We start from the raw sequence: 18,154 nt of genomic DNA, 5'->3' as shown, positions 1-18,154 counted from the left end.
TAAAGCGATACAGTTGGCAATCTTTAACACTAAAACGGCATTACTGTCAGGGACGTTATGATACGTGCGTATGCAATTGCAGATCGATTGAAAACAATTTCACAGAGTGTATTTTTTTAAATAAATGTGACCTTCCACTAGTATACAAAATGCAGATAGTGCATTTTTCTTGGTGTCTGATTTGGTATCTTCTGTCAACTGTTCAAGGTACTTTGACTGATTTCTACTCAACTACGCGTTTCATTATTCATTTTAGTTACACTGTTTTCTGAAAGCTTTATCAATTCTCTTGTGTTGCAGTTATTGTTGCTGAATATAATGCTACATTGACGCATAACGGTCCTGTAGTATTAGGTGGGACTATTACATTCAAACTTGACTTGTATGAGAACGGTGAAAGACCATCAGGACGTTTTAAGTATAAATGGAGAGATAATGCGCTAATTCCCCACGAGTATGAGGTTAGTTTGACATTTTCTTATAAAGTAGATACTGTTGTCAATTTGTTTAAGTGTTTTGTTGAATAGTGCATATTATGCTGTTAACCTTTCAATTGCTAAGGCAGTGCACGCTTAACTTCTAATAGAATACCTCAAGGGTCTGTGCAATTGAAACCTATTGAAACCTGTTCAAACTTTAGTTTTTTCCTGGAATTTGAACCTGTTATGTCAGAGTTCTAATGCAGATCCCTGACTCTATTGGAATTTAAGCATGTACTACTGTACGTAGGTATTTTTTTCTGTAGATATACTGTATGGAAGTAATTTTAAATTATATTATTAGAAAGCTTGTTTTCTGTACTTTATATGATATGTACAGTGGTGCCCATTTAGAAGGCTAGATTTCTACCCAGTTAGGTGGCCATTAGTATTCTTACCAGTTGTTGGAACTGATCTTATCAAATGACACTCAAGCATGTGCGTTTTTGTAATTTGTTTTGACTTAAGATCTTGTTATCTTGTGCCAGGTACTGGTATCTTACTTACACTCAATGTTTCCTACTCGAATTCCTGGAAAATTACCTGCCCAGATAAATGATCAAAAAAGGTTCTGAGTAGCCAACTAAGCGGACACTACTGTATATTTGACTGTGACATGTGAAAAAAATCGAATCAAATGCTATGTATACATATTATAATAAAATATGAAGTAACTAAGTAAAATTGTAGAAACTTATTTAACTCAATGTTGCTTTTATCTTCTTATAGACAGAAGGAACATCAGATACTAAATATTGGACTGTAACTTATCCATCTGAAAATTATAGTGTTGGGATATATGAGGTTGAAGTACTCATTGTTTCTAGTTCCATTTGGTCATTCTGGAGTCATACTAGTGCTCATAGTAGCTTTTATATTACTGGTAAGTTATACAATTTTTGTATTTATCTGTTGTTTGCTACATAGATACTTTGGTATAACATATTTTTCAGAATTTCTGAATGGTGAAATTGAAGTTCTACAGCCTAATAAGACATCAGAAGATACATATGTTTCTTCTGCATCTGAGACAAATGTAACGTTGCGTATACGCGAAGGAGACATGGACGCTTTAAAAAAAGCCACAGCAGTATCAACTTATTGGTTTATAGATTGCAAATATTATGGTGTAACAGATGAAATGAACTTTATCTATAATTTTACGAGTCCCGACGTGTCGCATGTTGTAGAAGCTTTAGTAGTTGCATCATATGATTCACCAGCAACAACTACTTTGCCACCAGTAACTACTACTACTTCATCTGCTACAAATGTATCAGAAGAAGTATCAAATACTACAGTGCTTGATACCAGTGAAACTGTGACTCCAAGATTGACAACTACAACAACACCTATACCTTTTAATACTGCAGTGAATACTAGCACCATAAATACGAATATTTCCTTGCCCTATGTTTGTTCAAACTCCTCAATAATTCCTCCAGATCCTAATAAAACTTATGGATACTTTACAAAAAAAATTAATGTTCGTGGTAAGTAACATGTAATTCAACAATCCAGGTTTGGCAAAACTTACATGTTTGAAATTTTCAGCACCTATAATGAATATAACAGTAGAGGGTACAAATTGGATTCAACCATGGGACATGTTATCTCTTAATGTAACATGCAAAGGTTCAGGACCTTTCTATAAGTGCCTTCACTTTCATAGAGGAAAATACAATGTTACTGGGAACGAGACATGCGATAGTGGAGTTCACCTTCAGTCTTGTAATTTTTCTATCATCCATTATTTTTTGGAACCCAGTGTATATACTATATTAATTGTAATGAATAATGATGTCAGCAAGCAAATTTATCCTTTGACAATAAACATTTACAAAGGTATGGTATTATTATATACATTAATTTTAATACGTTTTTTTTTTGTACGTTTTGTATAACTTATATAATATTTTACAGTTACAACAAAACCACAGTTGTCTGTCATTGTTGTACCTGTTGCTTGTTCACTTGCTGCTGTAGTGCTGATTGTATTCGGCATTGCATATTACATACAAAGTAGAGCGAGATTTACGGTGGAAGTAGCAGACTTTGATTTTGGTCAAAACAATCCAGAAATGGAATACAAAACATTCACGGAGCGATTACGAGATTCATTCAATAACGCGATAAGGCCTGGAAACAAACGGATAAGTGTACGCCTGCCCTATTATGGCAGCATGAATCACTAACAAGTACAGATTGTGCAAACCTCATAGTTTTTAATCGCCATTTACAGTTTTAATCGCACGTTGCAAGAAACTATATTATACATTCTCTCTTTTTTTTAACATGTTTGCAATTTTAGTGCATCAATTTTGTAACTGCTTTTTCAATTTCATGCCACTTTTGTCACTACTATTCGCGCATTTGTGTTTGCATTTTATCTATATAAAGAGTTGCACATACGAATAGTATGTTTATCGTTTTATGTTGGGTCATGTTACTTTAAAAGTCACGATTTTAAATCAGTAAAATAATCCTTACTAATTTATTTTCAGGGTTATAAGCCTCTTAGTAATCCTGAAACTCTTCAATAATTTTCAAAGCAGAAATGGAAATAAAATGATTGAACACGCAGTTAAGAAATTATAGGCAATATAAAAAAAACTAAAACAGGAATTAAATAAAAGGATTCGAAAGAAGATTCATTAAATAATATCGTACAGTATTTTTAGGTACCAAATAACTTATTCTGAAAATTATGATCATATAATTCATTATGTGATCATTCCAATTAATTCATTAACGAAGTCAAGATTGTACATAGAACAAGATTGTGTATGTAGGCTGTGAAGATAATATGCACCAGAATATCATCGATGCTTTGTTTTTTACAATTTCCGTGAAATCTGAAGGAATACGCATCCTTGTATTTGTAGTATGTACATTTAATTTTTGTTATTGGATTTATAAATACACTTATTTCTTGTATGTTGAAATAAGTACTGATACATATTTATATATAAGTTTATAGGTCATTAATTTAAAGTAGTTTTATAAAGGCAAAATATACATAAACGTTTATAAACAGTAATAAAAACTATAATGTAATTTTTCTGACTGTATGTGTGTTTGTAAGCACATATACGCAAATGTATGTACGTGTGTAACGGACACATGCACACGCATAGTATTAATTTCGATCAGTTTTTTAAATATCATTAATATGAGTTATTTATATATAATTTACTATATAAATCGAAATATTAGATTTTATGATTTCAAGGACTGTGTTTAACTCTATTTCTTAATTAGTATTTGATGAATAAAAACATTCTTGTAAAGATTACTTCTGTTAATTTTGCGATTCATTGATTTCTCTGTTTTGATTATAGAGTTATAAATACTCCCGTAAGGTCGATGAATTCTTCATTCGCTCGGGAGCCTCTGGAGGGTGCGGAGTGTTTTGCTGATCCTCTGGGCGGTCTTCCCTGACCCTATTAAGTCTTTATTCTTTCTTGAGGCTACCTTTGCCATGGGTCATCCTTGGTTTACCTAATTTTATCCAAAAGTGGTAGAATGTTTTGATTGTGAAGTTATACTTTTGTGAAAGGTCATCGAGTTCCTCATTCGTTCAAGGGCCTCCAAAGAGTGCGTATGGTTCTTCTAATCTTATAGAGGAACCAAAAGTGGCAGAATATATAACTATAAACATTTTTTATTTATTGTGAGATATGTGTAGTGTATACTCGTATGTTTTTAGATCGATTTGAAATTCAAATTTTTCCCGCGAAGATTTAATTTTAATTCCCTCCACTTGTGGCGCTGTGAATATATTTGAAAAGGAATCGATAATGTCGGACGCGACACGAAAATGGTAAGAAGGCTGCTATAGCTGCGTGTCCTTCTAGTGTGAACATAAAAATACATTTGGGGCTAGTTCTATCATATATTTCGTCAATGGTGAGAGTTTATTGGTAACGTCGTCAGAGATGTAAGATGGCGGCCGATGAAATAAACTTACGAAATTGTGCTCTGTTAAAATACGTTTGTGCATTTGCAGTTTATTGAATATTGTCAGTCGATAGCCTGGATTCTTGTTTAAGCAATATCGGCTTGGAATCGTCGGCAACCGAGGCGTGTCCCTTGTAGAATCACCAGAGAAATTTTTCGAAAGTGACGAGCTTACAATGTCAGTAATTGCATCAAAGCCATGCTACGAGGAAGAGAATTCAAGACTGACGGAGGAGGACGATTGGAAAATACAGCTCGCATTTTGTAAGCCGCGGCATACTACGCCAATCGAGGGTGTAAATTGCATTACACAGACATGGAGAATGAAAGAACGAGTTTGTTTTCTCCCCATTTCTTTTCGATCATTGCGTCCGAACAAAAAAATCACACGTTCCAGTTTGCATAATGGTTTTTTTCTCAATTTGTATTTTTTAGATGAAAACGGTGAGCGTGGCTCTAGTTCTGTGTTTGAATGTTGGCGTGGACCCACCGGACATTGTCAAGACACAACCATGCGCACGTCTCGAGTGTTGGATCGGTATTTATTCGAGTTTATTTACATACGCACAATTCCCGCTATCATTGCCATTATGTAATTGTGATTTTGAGGTTATGCATGTGCATGACAGCAGTTTCCAAATGAATGTCGTTTCGGCGAATAACTGATAGGTGGCGCCAAATTTCCCATTAGTTTAAATGTTGAATGCACTATTTTTTTTTAATAACGTTTAATTTGCATAGAATTCCTTTTTTTTAGCAAATAAGGTAAATCTCTCTTATAGTAAATAAGTAAAATTGTTAAACTTATTTTTTCATTTCACAGATCCTTTATCAGTGAGTCCACAGAAAGCTCTGGAGACCATAGGTTCTAATTTACAGAAACAGTATGAGCGATGGCAACCAAGAGCTCGTTATAAACAGAGTTTAGATCCTACTGTTGAGGAAGTCAAGAAATTATGTACTTCCTTGAGGCGGAATGCAAAGGAAGAGAGAGTCCTTTTTCATTACAATGGTCATGGTGTTCCTAAGCCTACTAGTAATGGCGAAATATGGGTATTTAATAGGGTAGGTTGAGCTATTATATTTCTTATAATAATAGGTTGATGGAGATACTGTTAACATTGGATTATTTGTTACAGACATATACACAGTACATTCCTTTGTCTGTATACGATTTACAGACATGGATGGGTGCACCTAGCATTTACGTATATGACTGTTCTAATGCAGGTATCATTGTGGAATCCTTTCAACAATTTGCAGAACAGCATGAGAAGGAATATGAGGTACAAAAAGTCCACAGACACTTTGGATAAGGGTACAGTTTATATATTGGAAGTATTGCTTCACAGATGGAAAAGCAAGCAGTTCAACAGAATCGTGCGACTAATGTCGCGGGTACCACAGCACCGTCTTATAAAAATTGTATTCAGCTGGCAGCATGTGCCGCTAATCAGATTTTACCTATGAATCCAGATTTACCTGCAGACATATTTACTTCATGTCTTACAACCCCAATAAAAATTGCGTTACGATGGTAAGAGAAAAGTGTTCAAGTTGTTAAAAGTAATGAATTCTGTATAATAATCTAATTTCTTATTTTTTTTTGTGAAGGTTTGTAATGCAAAATACATCTAAATTGGTACCAAAAATATCTTTAGATTTAATTGACAAGTAAGAATACTTTGCTTGTTTGTAATACTGTATATTTAATATTTTTTTAATAAAAAAGGAAAGCATATAAATGAATGATGAATAAATTTTAGAATTCCAGGACAATTGACTGATAGGAGAACGATGTTAGGAGAACTTAATTGGATATTTACAGCAATTACTGACACAATAGCATGGAATACTTTGCCAAGAGGTAAGCTTATATTACACTTCGAAACAAAGTTAAAGGATCATTAATTTGTCAAAAAATGACCAATCTTTGACTTGCTGTAACGTTGCGAAAAAAAATTGTAGGAAGGTGAGCTTAGGCTCATTTTAACGCGCAAAGCCTCTACTTTCATATCCCTGAATTGAATTTTCGCGGAAAACCTTGTACACTCGTCTGCGGGACGAGAAGTAGAGGGTGGTTTTTCTCCAATTATTTTTTTCAAGTTCAAACGTCTGTACAGACCTTAATAAATTTTTTTCGCGATTTCTCTCAGGAAAAAATTAAAGTTGGAAACCTCCTCTTTCGAATGAGACCTTGGCGAGTCACCTATGATTTTTTTTCGCCGAGTTATTGCACTTTGAATAAAAAATGTCCTTGGGTATAATATCATTCAAACTGTTCCTTGGGTACTACTTCATTCAAAACGCGATAACTTGACAAAAAAAAATTGTAGATCACTCGCTAAGGTCCCATTCCAAAGGGGAGAGATCCAACTTTAATTTCCCACCAGGAGAAATCGCAAGAAAAATTTATCAGGGTCCTGAGAGTCTGCTGAAGTTGGGAAACATTTGAGGAAAAACTACCCTTTCCCTTTCGGCGTGTCGTGGAGTCAAGAATTTTTTTCGGAGAAATTCAATGGTGGGATGTTAAAGTAGAGGCTTTGCCCTTTAGAATGAGACCAGGCTCGCCTCGCTGTGATTTTTTTTGGCGGAGTTACAGCAGCTCGAAGATTGGCTAGTTTTTCGGGCTCTGGATCACTCCACGATTCCGAGGCTGGTGGCTCACTTTTCACTCGGAGCGTCATAACTCGGCGAAAAAAAATCGCAGAACGCTCGTTCTGGTCTCTTTCGAGAGGGGAGGGATCCACCTTTAATTTCCCACCAGGAGAAATCGCAAGAAAAATTTATCAGGGTCCTGAGAGTCTGCTGAAGTTGGGAAACATTTGAGGAAAAACTATCCTTTCCCTTTCGGCGTGTCGTGGAGTCAAGAATTTTTTCGGAGAAATTCAATGGAGGGATGTTAATGTAGAGGCTTTGCCCTTTAGAATGAGACCAGGCTCCCCTCGCTGCGATTTTTTTTTAAAGATTTATAGTAGTTCAAATATGGGCAATTTTTTGGATGAATATTAATGATTTGTTAACATAATTGCGGATTGTATATTATTGTTTTCAGTATATATTATGCAATGTAAGATAGTTTATATTAAATGTATTTGTTTTTTAGATTTGTTTCAGAGATTATTTAGACAAGATTTGTTAGTTGCTAGTTTATTTCGGAATTTTTTACTTGCTGAAAGGATACTCCGATCTTATGACTGTACTCCAGTTTCTTGTCCAAAATTACCACCTACTTTTCAGGTAAATATTAAAAAAATATCTCTTGACGATAAGGATTATCCATTACATTTATGAAGAAGTGTATTAATATTTGTTCTTCTTATCGATTTAGCATCCTATGTGGCAAGCATGGGACTTGGCACTTGATCTTTGTTTAGCACAATTACCATCCATTTTGGAAGATGAAGAGCCATTTGTACATTCTCCCTTCTTTGAAGAACAACTTACAGCGTTCCAAGTATGGCTTACATTAGGTTCCAAAAATCGCAATCCTCCAGAACAACTACCAATAGTACTTCAAGTGTTGTTAAGTCAAGTTCACAGGCTAAGAGCATTGGAATTGCTAGGTCGTTTTCTTGATCTTGGCCCATGGGCAGTAAATCTGGCTCTTAGTGTAGGCATATTCCCATATGTTCTAAAGTTACTTCAGAGCAGTGCAAGGGAGTTACGACCACTACTCGTTTTTATCTGGGCAAAAATTCTTGCAGTTGACAGTGTAAGTTTCAATATCTTTAACTTAGAAGTATTCAGAATTTTATTTTATTCTTTCAGTTTTATAATTCTGTATGTGGATTCTAGACTTGTCAAGCAGATCTTGTACGAGATGGAGGACACAAGTATTTCTTATCTGTACTTCAAGATACTTCTATACCGGTACTGTCATAGTTAAATCTACTATTGCAAGAGTATAGAAATTCAACTTTTCTATATGATTTCATTTCACTTATTTTAGAGTGAACATAGAACGTTAGCAGCGTTTGTCCTGGCAAGTATTGTAAATGATTATCGACCAGGTCAGGTGGCTGCGAATCATGGTAGTCTTGTCTCAATTTGCTTGGAACAACTTGGAGATTCGAATTCTTTACTGCGACAATGGTTGTGTTTATGTCTTGCCAGGCTTTGGCATAATTATGATAAAGCAAGGTGGTGTGGAGTTAGAGACATTGCTCATGAAAAGTTATTTATATTATTGCAGGATCCTGTTCCTGAGGTATAAAATATACATAGTTTTATTTAGTTAATTCTGTGATACATAAAATATTAATAATATTATTACAAACTAACATAGGTTCGAGCAGCTAGTGTTTACGCTTTAGGCACATTTATAAATAGTGTAACAACTCGAAGTGAACATGCAAATAATATTGATCAAATTATTGCTATAACACTTATCAATACTGTTTCTCACGATATGTGCCCTTTAGTTAGAAAAGTATGTAAGTTTATTACGTAATGATATAATGATATCATGTATTCGTTTATTCTAATCTGAAAAAATCTAAAACTTTTACAGGAGTTAGTAGTAGCACTTCAATGGATGGTTTTACATTTTGAAAATTCTTTTGTAACTTTAGCTTTGGCTGAAGAAAATACCCGAAAAGACCTTGTTGTAGAAACTTTGTCACCATCTAGTGGAATGAGGCGTATTAGTTCTAGAGATAGACTAAAAATGCTTTCTCCTAACAACACGTATAGCATAGACAGTACAGATGGATTCAATCAGGATCGAATTAAAAGGGTGTCGTCGTCATCGTCTATTAGTAGCTTAGGTAAGTAAGAAAGTATGTGGTCTTTAGCTAGAGTTACTATCTGTACTGTCCGAATTTGGATAACAGTTCCTTATATTGTTTCATTCGTGTGCTAGGAAATAATTGGGAGTTCGTGAGGAAACCTTGTGAGTCACTTGGTAATAATGATTGGAAATTCCATTGCATGTTCGTACATAGTTCATCCTTCATTTTTTTCGATTTTGTAATCTTTTATTTATAGCTAATATTAATTTCATTATTTTATTATCTTGAAGCACCTTATCGTAAAAGTCAAATATTCGTACACATTTTAGAGAAAATATAACACACTGTAATTTATGGTTTGTAGGACACAGTTCTCTTGGAAATCTACCGAGCCTTTCTTATGGTAGTGTGTATATGAAACTGTGGCATGGATTATGCAACCTTGACAGTGATCCTCATCCTGCAGTTGCTTTAATGTCTCAAAAAGTCACCAATCATATTCGATATCAGGTACATATGAAACGTTTCTGATATCAAATCATATTTGTATAATTTCTTCAATAGAATCAATGCAATATTCTTTCACTATAGGTCAAAGAATCCTCAGCACCGAAAGAAGTAATTGAAACAAAGATATCATCATCATTATCTCTGCCACCCTCTCCATCTAATCGCACAATTTATTTAAGGTCAGTTGATACCTAATTGTTTTCGCATACAGTTTGCAAAATTTTTATTTGATCTATTTGCATTTAATAAAGCAATAGTAAAGGAGAATCACCACCTACAGTAAATTCTGGAACAGACTTATTACGTTCTTCAAGAATGCCATCTCATGGCAATCGATCGAGAAAACCGATTCCCAATACAGTAAGAATGACTATTTTATTATATATAACGTTTTTCATTTAATTTATAGTACTACCATTTAAATAATAATGCTGTTACAGATATCAGAGGAAGCAGACGAGGTTGCTGGGATTAAAACACCATTAACAACTTCACAGTTCGTTGAATGGAGCTGTGCTCAGTTTGCTCAACCTGTTAGCTTAGAAAGTGAAACCGAATCGATGAATGACATGGAAAGCAGAGCTCATTACGAGAGAGAGTGGCGGTAAGACTCGATAATATTTTATCCAGAAATGTTATAGTATTGTTTAATACGAAATGGTAATTTAAAATGTTTAGATACTTGAGAAATAAGAGGCAGAGACGCGAAGCAAGAGAGGAACAAGCTCGAGCAGTACAAAGTAGACTGGAGTCGCAAGTGTTTCATGCAAGATGTTCAAATTCCCCAGATGTTCTAACATTTCACCCTTTTGAACCTCATTTGGCTGTGGCGTTAAGAGATTTCTTCGGGTATTTAAGTTTTAATGCAAAATATTACTACATTTAATACACAATGAAGACTCATTTTTATTATTTTATTTTTGTTATTTTACAGGGTTTGGGATTGTCAAACCGGCGCGAAACTAACGTACTGCGCAAGTCGTGGAAATAAAATGTCACGGATTACGAGTCTTGAATTCATTAACGCCCACGACGTAACTTTGTTAATGGCGGGTTCTGATGATGGTTCAATAAGACTATGGAAGAATTATAATAGCGCGTTGAATCGTGATCCAGTTTTACTTACTGCTTGGCAAGCACTAGCCGATATACAACCGACAACAAAAACAACCACTGGTATACATACGCTTCTATGAACAAGTTACAGTGTCTAAAAGTTGCATACGTTAATTAAAATTGCTTGTAGCAACAGCTGGATTAGTTACAAAATGGGAGCAGAAGTCCTTAACATTAGCAGTCACAGGTGATGTTCGCATCGTTAGACTTTGGGATGCAGAAACTGAATTAAAAAAACAGGATATACCGACTGGTGCTGATTGTTGTGCTACATGTATTGACGTTGATGGAGCAGGTTAGTTATTTGTTTATTTGTTGATGTTTCTAGGCGAATGAAGTGAAAAATTAATTTATCGTCTAAACATTCGCATAGGTGCAATGATGACAGTGGGTTGTGGAGACGGTTCTGTTCGTTTATTCGACAGAAGACTACCTCCATTAGAATCAAGAGTCATGATTTGGCGAGAGCATACGGCATGGGTCTTGGGTACTTCTCTGAGGAAATGTGAAAGATCTGCGCCACAGTTATTTACTGGATCATCTTCAGGGGATATTAGAATATTTGACCTTAGGAAAAATTCGTCTGTAAGCACTGTACAAATAACGCAAGGTATCACAGCATTAGCGGCGCATGAAATGGCTGATATTTTTGCTTGGTGAGTTTGATATGTTCCTACAAAATGTGATGAATGCAAAACAGAGTAATCGTGTATAATTTATTATTTGTGTTTCAGTGGATCGACAAATCACTGTATAAGTGTATATAACACGATGGGGCAACATTTAAATACAATAAAATTTCATGAAGGATTTATGGCTACTCGTATTAGTTCTGTAAGTTGTCTAAGCTTTCATCCTTATCGCGTAGTTTTAGCAGCTGGATGCGTGGACAATACTATTACAGCATATGCATCTGAGCAACGCAGATGACTAACAGAGATGGAATTGTTATAAAATTATTTTCATAAATATTTGTAACTGGTACTTGATATTCTTAGCTAAATAGTTAGCTAAAAGACATTGAAGGGAATCGTTAGTCTTCAATTATTATTTGAGAATTTGTTACTGTGCTTCGTTTCTTTGTATAAAACCTATTTTTTAACATTAGTTTTATATAAAGGAATTAATTGCAGCTTTTGTGATTAAAAAATTTATTCAGTAACTGACATCTTTTTGAGATGACCAAAGAAAAGCGTGTTGATGTGTTTGTCTTTCTATAAGCATTATAATTTAAAAGAAAAATTCAGTCGAGATATAGTGTTCTTAAAAACAATGGTGCATAATACATGCCAATGAAATGCAACGAAACAAATATGAATGCATGTGTAAATATGTTCAATGTTTAATAAAGCTTCTAAGATACACAAGGAAGCAATCTTAATTATTGTGCCATGTACAATTGGTTTTGATTGAATTTGAGAGTATTTTCGCAAGGTTTCATCAATTGTAGTGATGAATAGTTTACTTTTATGAATGACATATCTTTTCCTTTAACTTTTTTATCTTCAACTATTTTTATAGAGCGTTAACAAGCTTCTATAAATATTCTTTTAGTTCATTACGAGTATGATATAAGAAAATTAGAGAAACAAGAACAATGTTATGTAAATAATTTAAATATATTATTTTAGTTTATGACTTAGTGCAATAAATTGTGATCAGAGGTGGTCAAAAATCTTAAATAAGTGACTCTAAAGAAGGCAACTACGTATAAAAAATACATTTTCATTTACGGACGATCTTTTCATAAACAATTCATCTTACGTTTTTTTCATTTTCAATTTCATCGCAGACTTTTTCATTGCAAGCTTAAATAAAATAATTTATGTAAATATTAAGTGTCATGTACGTGTAAGAAAATGCCTTCTCAGGTTACTGATGATTGAAAAGATTGTACATAGTTCATATTCAATTATTAAATCACTGTTTCGAGCAGAAGGTATTCCACAAAGTAATATTTATAAACATTCATTTATTGCTAGTATAAACATTTCAAGAAAAAGCTAACACGATGCATATGAACATAAAGCAATCAGATTTCTGCTATACGCTAGTATAATATTGAAAATAAATTATGTTGCATATTATAAGTAATCGATAAAAAAGAGAAATTTAGTAGCTAGTGGGAAAACAGAACTGTAAATATATATGCGTATAAAACATTGAGCAGAAAGTTAAAGGAACTACTATACAAAGATAAATTTATCTCCTGAAATTATATAATAGTTTTGTTATTAACGCTGACGTTCGAAGACGTGATAAAGACATACGTTGCAGCATTCAGAACGAATGAAACAAAGATCCTCTGATGCAGATGTACGTGTAAGATGTTCCAATAGTCAAATGCAACAATAATTATAAATATAAAATAATGGATTAACAATTTCACTGCTACAAAAGACAAGCTGTAAAGAGTTTTAACTGTGAAATAAAAATAGAATTGTATCATAAATATAATGTTCATTTGAGCGGCAAAACAGAGGAGAAATGTTCACTCATGTACATAGATTATATATAAGTTCCGAATGTATTGTAACTTAAGAAAGAACTATTTATTTCTACGAATAACATGTTCTGAAAATTAAGTTCACATAGCATTATGCGTTTTCGTCTTATTAACATATGTCTTTATTAATAATACGTCGGATACTTTAATAGCGAATTTTCGAAATATTTTATTTAAGCGATTTGATGCATTATCAAGTGTGTCAAATGTACTTAAGCGTGAGAATTAACATTAATTGTTACAGCATAAATAGCTAGAACTATTCTTATGTATATACTATATACGATACACTAACTATTCGACGGTAGTTAATAACTATCAGAAACACCGAACGTTTGAAAATAATTTAAGAACAAATATGTATCATTTTGCACTGTACCCGTCATTGTATATGATCGCCTGATAATAAATATAAAATAGTCATGTTATTTGAGTGCATAACCGATGCATTCATGATTATTTCAGATTCAATATCAGCGATTATTTCACTTAGAAATGTATAATTTAGTATTATCCACTTCCATTTTTTACGAACATAAAAAATGATTAATGTAAATCGCGTTAGAGTTCCCAAAGACTTACAAATTATACATTTTTTATTCCATTGTCAAAGAATCACAACGCTAGATATTATGCAACCTGTTAAGCATGGCTGTACGATCGTCCATCATCCACAAATGCATACCATTAAAAATTATACATTCAATATTGATACAGTGTGTTTCAAAAGAAAATTTATAATTTCTACAGCCTCTATTAGCATCGAATAAGTGTTTGTTGTTTCATATTTACAAGAATAGAGTAAGGTAAACGAGTCTAACATGAAAAGATCTATCGTATCGCCTATGCATCTCACAGAAAAGATTTTATAGTTTCTGTTTGTTTTTCGATCCTTGAAGAAGATGTAGTCCCTGGTAAACTGCATGGGATGTTTCAATGATGTTTATGGCTGTATCGGCGTGCAAATATCCAGAAGGTGCATCCAGGTATGCCTCGCCTCTGAACCGGATGCGAGGAAAGGTAGTGCAACGCTCGTCCTTTGAACAATATTTACCCTTACTCCCATATTTTTCCTCTAATCTTATCTCCCTTCACTTTAGAGACAGTCCCGACGATTTCCTCGACCTGTAATGCGTATTAGCAGTGTTGCTATATATTCAGATAAGAAGAGCTTAGGGTAATGACCTTATTTCAAGACATTCTAGATTCGGTATCAGCTTAATGATTTTGATGGGACTGAGATGACTTCGAGACCGCGATGCTTTATCGTGAAATTCAATTTGCATAGCTTGGTTATCGAGGCTGTAACATATTGAATAGCGTGTAGCAGAATAGCATAGTTAATATAGTTGATTGTAAGTTGAAAATTCTTTCGTTTAGATATTAGACTGGTTATAGATTATTACAGAAGTAGTTTCCAATTTTTATGGTTTCATTAATGCATCATGTTTCATTAATTGTAAGTTCTTCGACGTGGAAATTGTTTGGAAACTTTAAGTGCTTTCTGAAAGATAAACAGGTGTAAATGGATAGCAAATTGAGATCCAGGAGTATAAAATGAATCGAAGTTCTCTTAGCTTTTCCAGAGAGTATTCTGCAGTAATTGAATTTATCAGTTTTTAGCATTAAAGCGAACAGGTCTTTTTTAATTAACTGGAGCTAGTTATAAAAGATAAACTTAATAAAGAGAACGCGTGAAAAATCGGAAACAATGGTTCACTTCACAGGTTGCGCCAGATCGTTATATAAAAGTTCAGCAAACAAAAGTTACATAATGGTACTGTTATAATTATATAACATTTTACTTCATTTAGAAGGAAATGAAATTAATGTAATACTGATTTAATTGATAGTTATTTATTTAGGAATTGTATCTAAAACAGTATTTGAAGAATTATTGAAGACTCAGCTATAGCTGTGGCTACAATAAAAGTGAAAGTGGCATTTTAAAGACAATTAGTCTTCAACAGAAATAAAATTCTAAAGATAATTCACCTTTCTAGGCAGAATTTTTTTAAAACCAAATACACTAACTGTATTTTATCATCTAAAAGTATCCATATCTTAAGACATATTCAAACAATTCAAAGATAATAGACAACATGAAATTCCCCCAAAACTTCTCACTCTCTCTTTCGTAATTACACACAAATTTACGAAAAATCAATCCCACGCAATCTCATTCGCTCACTCAACCGACACAACTAAAACCTCATAATTATCCAAGGAAAAACCTCAATAAACCTCATTTCACAAGCCCCATTTCTTTCGTACTAACAACCCAAGAACACTTATTTCTTGGTTACGTAACTGTCACACTAAATAAACGACACGCGTCGCTCTCCAAGATATTAATTAAACGAAATCCATTCATGCTTTCCGCGTTGATTTCGCGTTGCAGCGAGCGCCCATTATTGAAGTTGTCGCGCCTCGCGAGCAGGCACGTGCGCGCCATGCGCAGCGAAGGCGCCGCGCACGCGCGCGGTAGCGTCCGAGTAGTGGGGACACGAGGCGAGCCGCGCGCAGCCGCAGTCGTCGCTCGGCTCTCGGTCAGCTCGGTGCGCGTTCCACTCGCGAAGGCATCGTTCGCGAAAACCGAGCGTCGCTCAGTCGAATCCGAACTGTTCGCCGGGATGGTCTGTTCTCCAGTGTTTCTAGTGAACGACGCTTAACCCCTTTGGCGTGCCAGCTCCATCGATCGTTCCCCAATCCAAGAGGACTTCGAATTCGCCGCGACTCGCAATCGCCATGGATCGATCGTCGAAGACGATGCTGCGGCGGATCATTATAGATTTCGCGTGTCTGCTCGTTGGTAAGTGGATCTTTCTAAAAGCCGCGCATGCTTGTAAACAGAGTCGAAAGTGGACGTAGTGTTCCCTCGTTGATAGCCTGCTTCTCATATTAAATACAATTTCGTCGAACAGAATTAGAGGAGCGTTCCATTTTCGAATATCGCCAGATTTTGAATCTCCTCGAAATGGGATACTGTGAGTTTGCGCTGATACCCTGCATCTGATGCGGCAGATGCGTTTGGTGGAGTGAATTCAGTGAATTCAGTGAATTGTTATGGGAAGAGCGACCCTGCATCGAGGACACTGTGTTTCCGCGATTCGACGAGCTGCGAACGAACGCGCTCCGATTCAGAGATTCCTTTGTATCCACTGTAGCAGGGTACGATGAACGGTGATTACGTTATATCGGGCGGCTGTCAGATTGACAGTCGAGGCGCCGCACGCGGCTCGTTTCATGTTTAAGTGAGCTAACCTTTAAATTGGCAGGTGCTCGTCGCGGCCAGAATAACATTAGGGTTTCGTCTCTGCGCTGTCATTAGGGGGGATCGAATGAAACGCGGAATTTTCAATTACCAGCGAAATACCAGTCGTCTCTTGAGTGATAATTTTATGGTATTCATTGAAACTTTTTTACTTTTTAAGCTTTTCTATGAATAAGAGACTTCTGTTTTCTGGAAAGTGGAAAAAGATCTCGCTTAAATGGGACTATTTATGCTGTATTGAAAAAGTTGAAATTCTGGCTGGGGAATTCGAAGGTTGAAATTGAGATTTTGAAATAAGCCTTCGATTAATAAAAGTCATTTCTTATTTTTATCTTCTATGATTATTTATGGAGTAGTAAATGTATTCATTTTTGCTAGTCAAAGATGTTGGGCAATATATATTCTTTATTTATTCTTGTTTTAAGTTTATTATACTGATTATTAGTTGACTACTAATTTCAATTATGTAGCTATTCTTCATTTAACTTAAAACAGAATAGGAATAATTTGAGAATTAAAGTTCAGTAAATAACTTCAATTTAGAAAAGTTAACAGTTTTATTCCTTCCAGTAGCTGGCCATTACGTCGCATGGTCGAGCATTTTCCCTAATTAGCTCGATTAGGTGCATTTTTACCGCGAAATGTTCTCGATGATTTGTGTACTTCTGTCGCACTCGAGCAACTTTTGACGAGATATCGCTTGGAAATATGTGAATGGCTAATTTGAATTTTATCGTTCGATACGTTCCTTAATGTCACGTAAAACCTATTTCTGCTGCTGCATTTTTAAGGCTGATAAACATGTCGCAAGTTTTCGTAGGTATCTTTCCACGTGGCGCTCACTGTGATGGTTTTCGATGACACTGACATATTTTTCATATCTTTTTGTTTTATGAAACTTTTTACGCAGTTTCGTATCCTGAAAATTAGTTGCTTTTAAATATAGCATTTAGCGAAGCAGCTTTGGAGTCATCTTTCGCTATTATGTTGCTAGCATTTCCCAAATTCTCAAATATTCATGTCTCTTAATCTTCAAATAGTGTTTTAAGGAAGAATTCTTTTATCTTCGACCACCACCTGTGTGTGCAGAAATTCGACTGAATCTGAATCGCCTGTGAAGTGCTATTGGCAAAGGTTTTTGGACGACGCATCTGTTTGGCCTCTAAACAGATGATATCGCGCGAAGAAAAAGTTTATTTTCAAATTTCGTGGTAAATACATAAAGATAGTAGCACCCTTTAGCCTGATCGATTTAATCTGAGAAACGGTGACACGGTTTCGTTCAACAGACTATCTAGTTCGTCGCAGTTACTCGATATTCTTTAAGAATAAGTAGACAAAACATAGTTAGGATTCAGTATTTCAAACACACCTACAACTACTACATTTTAAAGTATGAGAGTAGAGTAGAGATATATACTCAAAATTTACCGAAACCATTTTAATATTTTCACAAATATAAATCATTTTGTAGACTGTGTTGAATCTTGTTCGATTTATTTTATTCTATTTAAATTCAGAAAAATGTAATGTTGTAACACGTAACATCTTATAGAGATAAGGCAGTTATTTGTGC

The 18,154-nt window shown here is 34.7% G+C and overlaps 3 protein-coding genes across 6 annotated transcripts in view; all 3 read left to right on the top strand.

The window, feature by feature from the left end:
* Positions 1-13: 13 nt before the first annotated feature.
* On the top strand, positions 14-3,774 carry LOC143184530 (uncharacterized). Its single transcript, XM_076386838.1, has 7 exons — positions 14-207; positions 301-461; positions 1,209-1,362; positions 1,433-1,972; positions 2,034-2,324; positions 2,403-2,638; positions 2,984-3,774. The coding sequence occupies exons 1-7, from the start codon at positions 150-152 to the stop codon at positions 3,020-3,022; spliced, it is 1,479 nt and encodes a 492-aa protein (XP_076242953.1). The 5' UTR covers positions 14-149; the 3' UTR covers positions 3,023-3,774.
* Positions 3,775-4,453: 679 nt separating this feature from the next.
* Positions 4,454-13,989, top strand: Raptor (regulatory associated protein of MTOR complex 1). 2 transcript variants are annotated; one of them, XM_076386949.1, is made up of 23 exons: positions 4,454-4,774; positions 4,875-4,977; positions 5,263-5,504; positions 5,579-5,725; positions 5,792-5,976; positions 6,054-6,113; positions 6,206-6,306; positions 7,546-7,679; positions 7,771-8,154; positions 8,238-8,312; positions 8,392-8,649; positions 8,728-8,871; positions 8,953-9,208; positions 9,304-9,345; positions 9,537-9,682; positions 9,764-9,861; positions 9,940-10,042; positions 10,123-10,286; positions 10,361-10,531; positions 10,617-10,858; positions 10,929-11,093; positions 11,172-11,454; positions 11,533-13,989. In XM_076386949.1, exons 1-23 carry the CDS (start codon positions 4,616-4,618, stop codon positions 11,726-11,728), a joined length of 3,858 nt encoding a protein of 1,285 aa, XP_076243064.1. In that variant the 5' UTR covers positions 4,454-4,615; the 3' UTR covers positions 11,729-13,989. The 2 variants fall into 2 exon arrangements, with proteins under 2 accessions (XP_076243064.1, XP_076243063.1); XM_076386948.1 differs by having other exon boundaries at positions 9,934-10,042.
* A 1,831-nt stretch (positions 13,990-15,820) lies between these two features.
* LOC143184537 (putative phosphatidate phosphatase) overlaps positions 15,821-18,154 on the top strand; it is a 32,045-nt gene continuing 29,711 nt past the window's right edge. For all 3 annotated transcript variants that reach the window (XM_076386852.1, XM_076386851.1, XM_076386853.1), the window contains exon 1: positions 15,821-16,116. In XM_076386852.1, the coding sequence (XP_076242967.1) occupies positions 16,053-16,116 (64 nt within the window). In that variant the 5' untranslated portion in view covers positions 15,821-16,052. The remainder of the gene's footprint in view (positions 16,117-18,154) is intronic.

Source organism: Calliopsis andreniformis, chromosome 10 (genome assembly GCF_051401765.1).
Source record: "Calliopsis andreniformis isolate RMS-2024a chromosome 10, iyCalAndr_principal, whole genome shotgun sequence".
Classification (NCBI taxonomy): Eukaryota; Metazoa; Arthropoda; class Insecta; order Hymenoptera; family Andrenidae; genus Calliopsis; species Calliopsis andreniformis.
Note: the sequence above shows the minus strand (reverse complement) of the source record. Positions and strands in the feature narration are given on the sequence as shown.